The 13912-nt window shown below is 37.0% G+C and overlaps 1 protein-coding gene across 1 annotated transcript; it reads left to right on the plus strand.

Moving 5' to 3' along the window:
• Positions 1–692: 692 nt before the first annotated feature.
• On the plus strand, positions 693–6343 carry LOC6565709 (innexin inx2). The gene is made up of 2 exons (XM_001992281.3): positions 693–2460; positions 5892–6343. Exon 1 carries the CDS (start codon positions 1248–1250, stop codon positions 2349–2351), a length of 1104 nt encoding a protein of 367 aa, XP_001992317.1. The 5' UTR covers positions 693–1247; the 3' UTR covers positions 2352–2460; positions 5892–6343.
• Positions 6344–13912: the final 7569 nt, after the last annotated feature.

Below are 13912 nucleotides of genomic sequence, written 5' to 3' on the forward strand. Positions count from 1 at the left end.
GCTGCTGATGCCTCCACTAAATCATATTTATGGCCAACAGTTTGCACTCTGCCAACAGCATAAAACAACCAAAAAAACCATAATACAAAAAACTGGTCTGACTGCAGAAACGAAGGCAAAGCGAGTGCATGTCTCTCTCTCTCTCTCTCTCTCTTTCGCTCTCTCTCTCACTCTCTCTGTCTGTTTGTGTGCTTGCGAGTGTGTGTGTGTGTGTGTGTTTGTGTGTGTGCACTCAAAGCGCGCACTCAACAAGATCCACCCCAAACATAAAAACCTGGACCACAAACATGAACAACTCACTCTCTCTCGCTCTCTGTCTCTCTCGTTCGCTCACTCACTCATTCGCATTCAGCACACGCACACATCGATGAAAACGACTCGAGCGCAAGAGACCTGCTTGGCTCCCTCTCTCGCTCACTTTTTATGCTGTAGTTGAGTGTTGCGCTCTCTCTCGCTGCCCGCTACTCCAAAGTTTGGGCTCAGTTTGAATTCTATATCCGAAGAGTGCGCTTAGTGCCCGCTGCTGTGACGGCGTTTAAATACAGAACCAAAATACACACCACAATAACTGTCTGTGTTATTATTATCATTTTTTTTTGTGTGTTGCTTTTTGTCTGTCTATCTGGCCGATAAACAGCAATAGCAACACAATTAGCAGCAGCAGCAGCAGCAACAGCAACAGCAACAGCAACAGCAACAGCAGCAGCAGCAACAGCAACAGCAGTAACAGCAACAACAACAACACGCACACCACGTTGCACGACGCTCAATTTAGTTGTTCTTCTTCTTCGCCTTCTTCTTCTGTTTTTTTTTTTTTTTTTTGAGTTTCGCGGAGAGCGTCGTTGTCGACTCGAATACACTCGAGTTCATTTCTTCAGATCAGTTCAGCACGGAGCAGCGGCGAGTTTGAGCCTGCACGAAACAGTTACGGCTCATTACGGCCCGCCAGATGTGCACACATATATGCCCTGGGTGCATTCTCAAGCGTTATGTTGGACAAGTGACGTGTGGCAGCAGCAATAAAACAATAAATAACAATAATCAGCATAATTATTAAATAACACACAACAAATATAACAGGAACAACAACAACAACGACAACAACAACAAGAACTTTAAACCAATCAATCCAATCCAGTCGGGCAGCAAAACCCAACCGAAACAAAAACATCAACAAATTGTATTATTTATTTTATTTTTTTTTTTTAAACATATCGTGTCGTCAATTGAACGACTAAAGTGCAAAAATGTTTGATGTATTCGGCTCCGTTAAGGGGCTGCTAAAGATCGATCAGGTGTGCATCGATAACAATGTGTTTCGCATGCATTACAAGGCGACTGTGATCATATTGATCGCATTCTCGCTGCTGGTCACCTCACGCCAATATATTGGTGATCCGATCGATTGCATTGTCGATGAGATACCGCTCGGTGTGATGGACACCTATTGCTGGATCTATTCAACGTTTACGGTGCCCGAGCGTCTGACCGGCGTCACTGGACGTGATGTTGTCCAACCTGGCGTTGGCTCCCATGTGGATGGCGAGGATAAGGTCAAGTACCACAAGTATTATCAGTGGGTCTGCTTTGTCCTATTCTTCCAGGCCATATTGTTCTATGTGCCGCGTTATCTGTGGAAATCGTGGGAGGGCGGCCGACTCAAGATGCTGGTCATGGATCTCAACAGTCCCATTGTGAACGATGAGTGTAAAAACGATCGCAAAAAGATACTCGTCGAATATTTTATGGGCAATCTGAATCGTCACAATTTCTACGCATTCCGTTTCTTCGTCTGTGAGGCACTCAATTTTGTCAATGTCATCGGACAGATCTATTTTGTGGATTTCTTTTTGGATGGCGAGTTCAGCACCTATGGCAGCGATGTGATCAAATTTACCGAAATGGAGCCCGACGATCGTATCGATCCCATGGCAAAGGTCTTTCCAAAAGTCACCAAATGTACATTCCACAAATATGGTCCATCTGGCGGCGTGCAAAAGTTCGACGGCCTCTGTGTGCTACCCCTAAATATTGTCAACGAGAAGATCTATGTGTTCTTGTGGTTCTGGCTCATCTTCCTGAGCATATTGTCGGGCATATCGCTTGTCTACCGCGTCGCTGTCGTTGTCGGCCCCAAACTGCGTCACCTGCTGCTCCGTGCCCGATCACGTCTGGCCGAAAGCGATGAGGTCGAAACGGTGGCAAATCGATGCAACATCGGCGATTGGTTCCTGCTCTATCAGCTAAGCAAGAATATCGATCCACTGATCTACAAGGAGGTGATATCGGATTTGTCGCGCGAAATGGGTGGCGATAGTCAGAGTTCTCAGAAGCAGCACTTCGACGCCTAAGCGACGACTAAAACGAAGAAGAGAAGTCGATGTCGGAGACGGAGTCGGAGTCGGAGTCGCAGGACCTGGGCCATCCCCTTGTGCTAGGCCGGGCAGCGTGCCAGCGGCCGTAAGTTGAACAACCCCCTAAAAATCAAACCCAACCAACCCACTCACACTACACACCCTGCCAGCAATTTTAGTAGTAACACACGCACACACACGCACACACACACGCACACACACACATATATATACTTATTAAATATACAGATATATATAAATATATATATATATAAACGATCTTAGCTAATAACCTGTAGCTGTTTTACAGAGTCGCTCTCTGTTAAACCTAGAGTTAGGGCAGCAAAGAGAAAGAGAGAGAGCGCGAGAGAGAAAGAGAGAGCGAGAGAGAAAGAGAGAGCGAGAGAGAAAGAGAGAGCGAGCGAGTCAGCGAGAGAACGCGCTCAAGAGTTGTGCATGCCACAAAAGACATTTAGTAATAGCTCACAGCAAACCTCCTAGTTCGTAAACACTTCAACAATGTAAAGCCAATTACAGTGGTCGCTCGCAAATTGAATTCGTGTATAATTCCAATTTTTTCCAAAGTGACAAAATATATATTATAATTTTTAATTTATTCATAATATTTTGTAGTTTTCCAAAATGCAACACTCACAATTGTTTCAAATCTAAGAACTGTCATCCAACAACATGTTCTCAAAATTAGAGTTTTTCATTTGAGTCATTAAACTTGCAACAGTTTCAATTAACAAGCGTCCACTGTAAATATAATTTTTGCTGAATTTTTTTTTTTTTTGGTCTGTAAAATTTGTATGTTTGATTTACATTTACATTTATTATTAGTTGTAATTATTATTACTGTCTATTTTTTTATATACATAAATATATTATTTTGCTTACAAGATACGAAAAAATTGCAGACGCACAACCAACAACGAAAATATCAATAAATGAAAATACACACAACATAAAACATAAAACAAAAGAAAGAAAAGAAAAAAACAGTAATAAGTTTGAACTCCAACTACAGCAGCTCAAGCTTGAGAAGAGAGTTGCTTATAACAGAAGAAGAGAACGAGAGAGAGAGAGAGAGAGAGATAGAGAAGGAGAGCAAGAGAATGGGCTCACGCACTCGCAGAGGCACTGCTGGTCTTACGCGCTGATTTAAGCGTAACGCAAGCAGCCAAAGTCGATCTGCGCCCATGCGCAAGCGAGACGTCAATAGCAACAGCTACGCCTGCGCGCTGGAAGGCTGTGTATGGCCGTCTCGCTTGCGCACTTCAAGCCACATTCCAAACTTGTAGTTTCTGTTGAAGTTTGTCGCTGTTGCTGAAGCTAAAGTTGCTGAATCTGCATGCAAACTGGTTTGACCAGCACCAGCAAAATGGGGGGCAGCGGATGAGAGGAGGGTAAGCGACGCAAGTTCATGGCAATCGCGAGGGCGCATTTGCCAACAAGACAAATGCTGTGGCCAAAAGAAATCGCTGCGCTAATTAAAAGAAACCTCCTCCAGAGAGATGATCGCGTGACACGATTTGACAGCCTTTCAAATACAGTTAGCAAATTCTTAAGATGGCCAGCATTAAAGTATGTAACACAAACTAGCCAAAGCTAAAGTTGTAACATTTTTGTATTTGGCTCATGCGTTTATTTGCTAATCAATTTCATATAATTTGATATGTCGTGCGTCCTTTTATGTCACGCTGTCAAAAAAGAAAAGAAGAAGAAAAAACTGCTCATTTCGAGGCATTTTCTAATCAGCAGTACTTACTCAAGTGTCTTTCTCTTTCTCTCTCTCTCTCGCTCTCTCTCTCTTGCTCTCTCTCTATCTTTTGGCTGCTCACTCTGCGCTCTCTCTTTCTCTCCATCTTTAGTTTTTGTTAGTTTTGTCTTTAATGTAGTTTCTGTATATAAGTTGGGCAACAAGTAGTCCCGTCTTCCGTCTTCTGCCCCCAAACTTGACGCATCTTATCTTATCAACGTTCTGCCATCCTCTACTCTGCCCCGTCCGTCTCGCTGCACGCTTCAGGGACACACAACACTACTGAAAAAAGTAATCGGGCCTCGCTGATAAGGCAAAAAAATATATACTGAAACGAGAGATGCTGATGGCTAGCTTGATGGGGTTGTCTGGCTGGCGGGGTGGCTGGGTGCTTGTGACGGCCGCATTTCAAATGAAAAAGTGTTGTAATTGCCACACATTTTTCTTAGATCACCCGAACACATTTCAGCTTTCACGCACACTAAGACTTATATACTCTTAAGTTCCAATTAATGCTACCATCTCGGGGGAAAAAAAAAACTATATCAAAAATAAGTTCATTAATTTAGCTTGTTTTTTTCTCTGTGTATTAATATTGTTTTTGACATCATTTTTGAGTTTCTCATTCGATTGTTAAGACATTTTTAGTAGACCTACTTAACTTTGTAGATAACTCCTACGATTTGTTTGAGTGGCTGTTGAATAAATCTTAGATTTCATATCAAAATAAACAGCTCAAGTTATATATATATATATATACATTTTTATATCTTCTTGAAATCCTCTTAGTTCAGATAGAATATAGAGGCGTACCGCCCCCTTTTAGTAGGCCTTTGATATAATGGCGATGACAAAGAAAACACCGACAATTTATATATTGTGCAGCTCAGCTTCATCATAATCAACAAACACACATATATATATATATAGAAGCGATCTGTGTCCGCCAATTTGAGGTATCAATGAATGGGCCTCCCCATGGCTATATTCATGTGTTTGTAAAGCACAAAGCTGCCCAGCTGAATGTTCACGGAACACTCGTGAATGAGTGTATTCAGTTAATTGTAAATGAGAAATGAGGCAGCCTTCAGAAAGCGTTTGACACGCGAAAAACGAAAATGAAAATGTTAATGAAAAACACACAAACAAACTATATAGTTTTTTTGCTTTTCGTTTTTTTTTTCTCTTTGTATCGTTGTTGTTGCAATGGGCACGCACAAATGAGTGCCGCAAATATTCACAATATTCATTCAGACTAATGAAGAGTCTCATTTCTATAGAATTGTGTTTTTAATTGCAGTAATTACTTTCAATTAGCCAAAGACTGCCAAACAATAGAAGCAAACATATCCAAGATAATTGCCATTAATAATTGTGGCAAAGTTTAGTGTGAAATATCAAACAGCAACAAGAAGAACGAGCTCAGCTCTGCTGAGCTGACAAATAACGTATACGCCACGTTGCTCACAAGCTTGCTTAAGCAATAGCGCATAACTACTTACAGAAATATATATATATATATATATATATATATATTGTTAATTTCATATTCCATTATGATGTTTATAAATATTAGATTAATTCTTTGATTTAATTGCTTGCATTTAGTTATCCTTTTATCTCCAATTCTTCACTCTTACAAAATATATTTTTTAAATTGCATTTGGCTTTAGCAGAAATCATGAAATCATTCACAATTGAAGTGGTTGTTATTATAATTTACGTATTTAACTCATTTGATAAACTCTTCTATTTGTTCTTCTTTCTTTTCACAGTTTCACGCAGCCAAAACTTTGAAGAAAATGATGAAAAATGACACGAATTGAAGCGGGCGTTTGCCTTCTGAGCTAATGAACACATATCAATGAATTCCACGGTAACCGTTAAAGTTTAACGTGTTTTGAGCGATTTGCAAAACGCGTGAAAACGATTGCAAGAGATAGCAATGCAACAGTACTAGAACCACCACCACCACCCCCACTCACACCCACACCCACACGCACATCCACACCCACAATCTCTTCACATAAGACAAACCCATCACTTCCCCAGTTCCCAAACATCCCCTGGATTAGGCAGCTGTTTAGAAGCCAACGACAATCATTAATTGTTAGTTTATAATTTCACATAGGCTGCTAATAAAGTAACGGTTAAACTAAAGGAAGCGTAACAGGAAATACAAATTAACAATAAAAGACAAAAGACAAAAGACAAAAGTAAAGCATAAAAGACAACAACAGAAACTAAAACAAAGTGCAAGCATTTTTTATACACTACTTTTTTTTTGTACTAACGGCGTATTGAGAAATATTTTTTATAAACCATACACTATATGTAAACCGTACATAGATGATACACTTATGCAAGTATCTACAGACGCATAGATATATATATATATATATAATTAGAGATACATATATACATATATATTAATGATGCAAATGCCACATGCGATTAATATTTATGCTAAGAGTTGTGATCATTGATTAAGCTGTTTATAAAATTTATAAACAAATTGAATAATAAACGAAAACGAAAAATAATAAAAATAAACACAATAATTTACGCCTAGTAAACAAATGAGCGATGAGCTATGGGCCTCAATTGCAAATGCCAACAACAAGCACAACAACAACAACAACAACAACAATAAAAGCAACAATAATAATTATTATAAATATATATAAAGTATATATATATATATATATTAACATTATTATAAAATGACAACCATTTTATTACATTTTTTTTTTTTTGCATGCGCCCACATTATCATTTTTATTAAAAAAAATTTTTTTTAGCAATTTTTTCGCCAGCAATTTAGCTATTTTTCCAATTGCAATTTTTGTCATATTTTTTGTAGCATTTATATTTTAGTTATTAGGCCATTTTAGTTTAGCGCAATTTTTTTTTATCTACAAAAATGAAATAAAAATATAAATAATATTTATACAATTTTGTAAGCAGCAAAAATATATTTTTGTATAAATCATACATTTTAGCTATATAAAATGAAAGACTCAAAAGCAATATTAAAAGAAAAAAAGAAAAAAACTGTAAAAGCTTAAAAAAGACAAATAATAAACAACAGCTAAATGATAAATATATAATTTTAATATATGTAAGTGCGCACATTTACAAGCCAGCTTGATAAATATATTTTTAAATATCGATTTATCGATTTATCGAGTGTGTAAATGCGCCACAGGCCGTAAGCTAAGTTTTATAAAATCCATATTATTTTAAACACGATTTTTGAATAAAGCAGAACAACAACAATTACGAAAAAAAAACACACACACACACAGAAAATCATCAAATTCAATATGTTTCCTTTTGCTTATCTTATCTAATGGGGGCGGGGGGCAACATCCCCTGCCAAACCCTCTCCACGGAATGTTCTCTATCAACACATCAGTCACACGTATGCAAACAACAAGTGTACCCAAAAACCTGAACATCAACCTGAAAACTCTTGAGAAAACAGTTGAGATTCAAGCAACGCGCCATAAAACTAACTACAAGAAATCTAGCAACGAGTTGATGAAGTTGAAATGCCCTGCGATTGCCGAGACTCATGTCGCAGATATATATATATAGAGATCTCTTGAGATATCTAACTTTGTATATATGTATATCGATTCATGCTTTTATAACAGGGAAATTCTATGTTTTATACGCAGCAAACTATGATTTTCTCTAAAAGAGTATAAATAGTTTGTAAAGTGTTGTTAAGCTAAAAATAAACAGCGCTTCAAATGAAAAACACAAAGACGGAAACAAATCTATTTCTATGCATTATGAGTAAGTACAGTAAGCACTCGTTGCGACGCATTTTTCTTAGTTTTTTTTGTTGTTTTTTTTTTTTGTCAAACATAGCTTTATTTGAATAGTGAAATGTTTACTCTCTCAAAATGTTTGTTAATTGGATATGCTCACTTTGGTGCTATCAGCTTATGTACATTCATATTCATTTTTTCACTATAGCGACTATTTACTGTCACATAAATTCGTCTCTGTGCATTTCCAAAAGTTGTGCACTCTTTGTTGATAATCCTAGATAAGTTAACTTAAAAGGCGGTCGCCTCCTGACGCGCATCCGTTGCACCAACCCGAGCAGAGGCACTCGTCCGCGCATTCGAGCACGTGGCAAACATTATATTTTTATTTTTGTTGTGTCAACGTTTCTATAGCTTCATGGTTATCATGTATTATTACAACTAGATTTCTACAGCATCCCCATTCCAGCAATGTGAAATCTGAGTCCCAATTCGTGGGGCTATCGCATCATATCGGGTTATAACTGCGCCACAGACTGTGTTGCCAGTCTCTTATGCCACTCGTGCCACTGTTTAGATTCATTTTTTTTGCTTACGCTTGAAAAAAATCAAGGCTATTTTTGATCTGGGTATATGGTGCAGGAACCAAGATAAGAATAAATTTAAAATTCAAGGTTTGCATTGATTATTATTGATACCTATTCAAAATATAAAGTTTTAAAGAAAAACTGTACAAAAATCAAACATTTTAAATTGTTTTTGGCAGGGCGATGCTTTAGGATGCATTTTCAATTCAATGCGATCAGTTAAAGATTGATTTAAGTGTAATCCGGCTTGATACAATTCCCACGTTGTGTAACGCGTAAATAATTGCAAATACCTTCCGTTGGGGCATGACGCAAAGAGCAAACATTCGAGCACCTGCAAATTGAAATGATGTGGAATGTGTGACAAGTGTTGCAAGAGCGATGACAACCTGAAACCGTGTATTATTTAGCAAGGTGTCCAAGTTATATTGTATATTGTTCAAATGCAATCCTAGCACCTCTCAAAGTATTGCAACAACTTGCCGGAGTGTGCCTTCCATTGCGATTGTTCGAGCAAATTAACATATCAAATTGAATTAAAAGTTACAATTGTCCAGGCGCGCCCTCAATAAAATAATAATAAATAAATATGACAGCATAAGAAAAAGCGAAAAGCGAAATTCAACTGGGTTACGGAACTCGGAAAGTCGCAGAAGGGGAGGGGGGCACTTAACGAGGGACCGAGGGGCTCGTTTAGGGTCAACAACAAGTCAGACTATGCAATTGGAATGTGAGAATCGCCCACAACTTGAGCAATTTATGAGTATTACGACTATTACAAAATAAATATCATTATGCACACGGCTGATACTAGAGTCGAAACAATTGGGATGTCAGGCAATGCCAATCGAAGTGGAACGATTCACTTGATATAAGCACAAAATTGTATTATAACTAACGTCAACCAAACTGGACTGAAAGATCTTATACTGCGGCAATTTGAATTAGTATTCGAAATGCTCATTTGTCTGAAAGTGCAATGAAAATGTTCCAAAAATTTCGAATTTTAAGAATGGCACAAATTAAATTTTAGAGTAGAACTGGCTGCATGGCAGATCATATCTCTATATCTCTGTACAATTATTTATTTTGCAAGTACTTTGATGATGACCTTGAACATTGCGTAATTTGCGAAAGGTTCGCATGAAACAAATGCCGCCTGAAATGTCACATGAATTGTAATTCCAATTCCAATTCTAATTCTAATTCAAGCTAAACAAACGTGTTGCATAAATGCGAATCAGCATGGATCATTGGCGACCTCAAACGGCCGCAAATTGCATAACAGCCACAACATAGTTGCATGTGTGTGTGTGTGGGGTATATGCTTAATTTTCGACACAATTTATTTATTTATTTATTTGAAAGCCAACTATCAAAAGTTGTATTTTCTGGCTTTTCTATTTTTATTTGTGGGTTCGCCTTTTGTCTTTGTCGTTCCTCTGTTTGCCGTCAGATTTATTGTTGTGGTTTTTTGTTTTTTTTTTTTGTTTTCTATTTGTTTTGGTTGACTTTTTTTTATGTTGCCTTGCGAAAAGCATAAAAAATATAACAATTTACTGTGAAATGTAAACAAAACTTGCCGTGGCAGCTTTGATTGCCAAGTTCTTTACAACTCTTGTTATGGGTGCCGTCCATTTCAATTTGCTGTTGCTGCAATCAGTGTGAAAATTATATCACATTTTGCGAACACCCAAACAAAACCATGAATTTGCATTTGATTGTCATAAAATGTGTCATTTTGTATCATTAACATCAACAGTTATTCTGGTTGTGGCCGTAAATATCCTAGATTCTCAATCGATTTACACTTGATCCGTTTGATCCTAGGACATATTTGATTCATCTTTTTTGTATGCTGAGAACATACTTGCTTGGAGTGCCTTTATTTCAGATAGCTGTCAACATCTTGAAACAACATATATATATGATTTATATTTCCAAAAATACGAATTTAATAATGTTAATCATGTGCATCACTTCCGGAAGCCCTTCCGCTTCGTCACACATTTGTTTCTCAGGGAATGTCGATGATTCACTGGCAGTTGGCTCTGATTTGATAGCAACCGGTTTTTGTTGTTCAGATTGGTCACTTTGGGTTTTCATCATCAGCATCTTGTATGCCATTTTTGTGAGTTGAATGAGCGAGTTTCTCATTTTCGGTATTATATCAATCATATATCAATCATCAACTGTCGCAGAGAATCCCCAAAAGCATCTAAATTTTATTTTGTATTCCCTGCATCATTAACAGAATCGAGCACTTCCTATATGGTTTTCTTCTTGTTGTTCCAAATAGTATTCATTGTGTACTTAAAGGTAACTAGATGTATCTCCATAGTTCCATCACAGACTCGTCATTGCCACTCATTCGGTATTTTATTTTCCTCGATCTCTTCATTATGTATGTATAGCAGCTGTTTATTAAGCCGCTCGTTTGATAATTATCCATAACCTGATAATATAAATACACTTCGCTATGGTCTCAAAAACAATATGCACAAATTCCAGCTTTTTAGTAATTGTCGAGGCACGCCCATCCACTGCTCAACCCCATCATTATCAACTGATTTGAGAACATTGAAAAACTTCTCAGCGATTTTTCTAATTCGGGTTTTTATTGTCTGAGTTCAGTAAATTAGTGTTAATTTCTTCTTATATTTTTTTTATAGTAAATCATTTAGAAATTAATTCGTTGACTCGTGTTATATTTCCCTCTCTCTCTATCTATCTATCCATCTATCTATCTCTTTCTCTCTCTTTCTATCAGTGTCTGTGTGATTGTTTTCGTGGTCATTCGATAAAAATTGATTTAACTTTTCATAAACGTTATCATTTTTATTATCATGTGGCATCTAAAAAAAAAAAAAAAATACATATATCAATCCATTTTAAACACATTGATTAGCATAGCACAATTATTGATAGACCAAACCCTTTGCCCCGCGCCCCCTCTCGGCAAGCAACCAGTCATTGTTTTTTTTTTTTTGTGTAAACAGTTTCTTTGATATTCGGCAATTGTTTATCACCCGTCGCTGACTTTGTATGCAAATCCTCATTTAACATTTTTGGACGCTTTTGTTTATAGTTGGACAACTTTGTCACACATTCGCGTAAATTAATGCACAATGAGCAAGCAGCCGTTGCCGTTTTGAACAGAAAAGGGGTTTGGGGTTGGGGTTGGGATTGGGGTGGCATAGCACCCTCTCCTACCACAAAATTAAAGGCCCCCCTCCATGCCCGATTCCAGTTTCCAATCACTGACTGACTGTGCGACGACCTCGTTCAAACAAAGGCACTGACTGTACAGAGCAGAGTTTGGGTTTGTTTTTTTTTGTTTTTTTTTTTTGTTTTTAAGTTTATTAAACCACAATTTGTGCCACAAACATACTTTGAAAACTATACATGAATGTACATAGAAACATTCAGATATGACCGATCTATTTGGCTATTTGTCTATGTCGTCTCAAAACTATTATTTCTTTAGCAATAAACTGTGGCGCGGCTTGTGCGGAAGTTTCAATCGTTTTTAATGAGCCTTACAACGACTACATGAACTGGCCAGCATGTAAAAGCAGCGAGTGCTCGACTAGAAGACAACCTGCTTAAGCTATTTGAAGTGGTAAGATTTGTGCAGTCTTGAATTAATAATAAATAATAAGTAAAAAAACATTTAACAACTTTTGTTTATTATTTTTGTCTCGCTTTTCCCAAACATCGCAATAAATTTGAGACCTTTTTACATTTGAATACTCCCCAATTTATATTATTATATCCTATATGTTTTATTTAATTTGAAATTTCATATTTAATTACTTTTAGTTTTCATTTCGTATAATTTAATTTGTTTACTTTAATTTTAATTATAAAATAAAATTGTCGACTGCTTTCAGCTCACATTAAATAGACAAATAAATAAAAAATATTATAAAATATGTTTTATATTTCTACAAATACTATTCCATTAACAATCAAATCTCTTTTCAGATAACATTTTAATTGGTTGGCAACAACTATTCAATAGCTGTTACATACATTGGCAAGGCTCTGCTGTAGCCATTTATAAAGAAGTGGTTATTATAGGGTATACAAAGCCCATCACAAGAGGCGTTGGCATCGTCTGTCGCTGCAATTTAGCGTGTGGATTTCCGTTGTCTACACTCATGTGCCCCTTTTTTTTGGACTTGTGTGTGTGTGTGTGTGTCTGGGTTTGGGGCACAATCAGCGTTTCTAATTAGCCGGCCAGACGCTTATTAGACTTTGGATTTTGGGCAACGGACTCAAGTTTCTGCTACAGTTTCAATTTCGTATTTTTTCTTTTTGTTGTTGTTCATTTTTGCCAGCTCAAAAATTGACGTTGGCGATTTGTTGTTGTTGTTGTTGTTGCTGTTGTTGTTGTTGGCTCGTGTTTACTTTCGCAATTGAACAACAGATACAAATTGCAGCTCAAACATTTGCAAAGTCGAACACTGAACAAGTTGCATAAATGATTATTAAACACAAATGCAATTGCACGATTCATTGTGCATACAAAGCAAATACAAATGCAGATATCGAAACACAAAAACAAACAAACAAAACCAACAAACAAACAAACAAACAAACAAACAAAAAAAAAAAGAGCAGCAGGTAAAACAACGACACAAAACTTTGTTGCTAATGACAAATGCATGTTGTCGATAGCGAGATTTTTTACGAATGCCCTGCCACAAGTGGCAGTCAAGTGGCTAAGTCAACCGGTTTGTCTTTGTACCAAAAATAATCTTCACAATCAATTGAATTACAAAATGAACGAAAGAACAACATGCCGAATTATATAAAATCAACTTTACATAATGGATTTCAACTGTAGCTGCAAATAGTGCATCAATTTCTTGTAGTCTTCAATTGATTTCCTCCATCTTTGTACGAGTATATTGATGCTAGGCAGATGAAAAATGGATTTTATTTGTACTTTAGGTGAAAAGTAGTTTGATTTATGAACTCAATCCATCAATGGCTACAATGGGAAACCAAATAAAACTTAAGGGCATTCAAACCTTAAGTACACACAACAAACAGATGTGCAACATCAAGGTGGGTGTGGCACGTGTGGCATGCATGCACTTGCATTTAGTTGAAATCACTTAGCACTCGGCAAAGTGTTCAAATCACAGTTTGCTCAGCACATATTGTGAAACTGGAGCATCGATGGAGCAAAGCGATTACCAATGCCTTCTTCCACTGGGTGGGGTTTTCGAGTTGGGTTTGGCCGTTAACAAGCCAACTAACAAACATCACTTATGCAATCTGATCTCGGCTGGTCAGCAATTTTAGAAGAAAATAAACGCTGCTTACAAAAAGTTGCCGTGCATTGATATTAAGTTCAGTTCTCATATTAAGTTCACAATCGATTAGCAGTTTTTCTTTTTACATTATTTTATATATATA

Source organism: Drosophila grimshawi, unplaced genomic scaffold, assembly GCF_018153295.1.
Source record: "Drosophila grimshawi isolate 15287-2541.00 unplaced genomic scaffold, ASM1815329v1 contig_848, whole genome shotgun sequence".
Lineage (NCBI taxonomy): Eukaryota > Metazoa > Arthropoda > Insecta > Diptera > Drosophilidae > Drosophila > Drosophila grimshawi.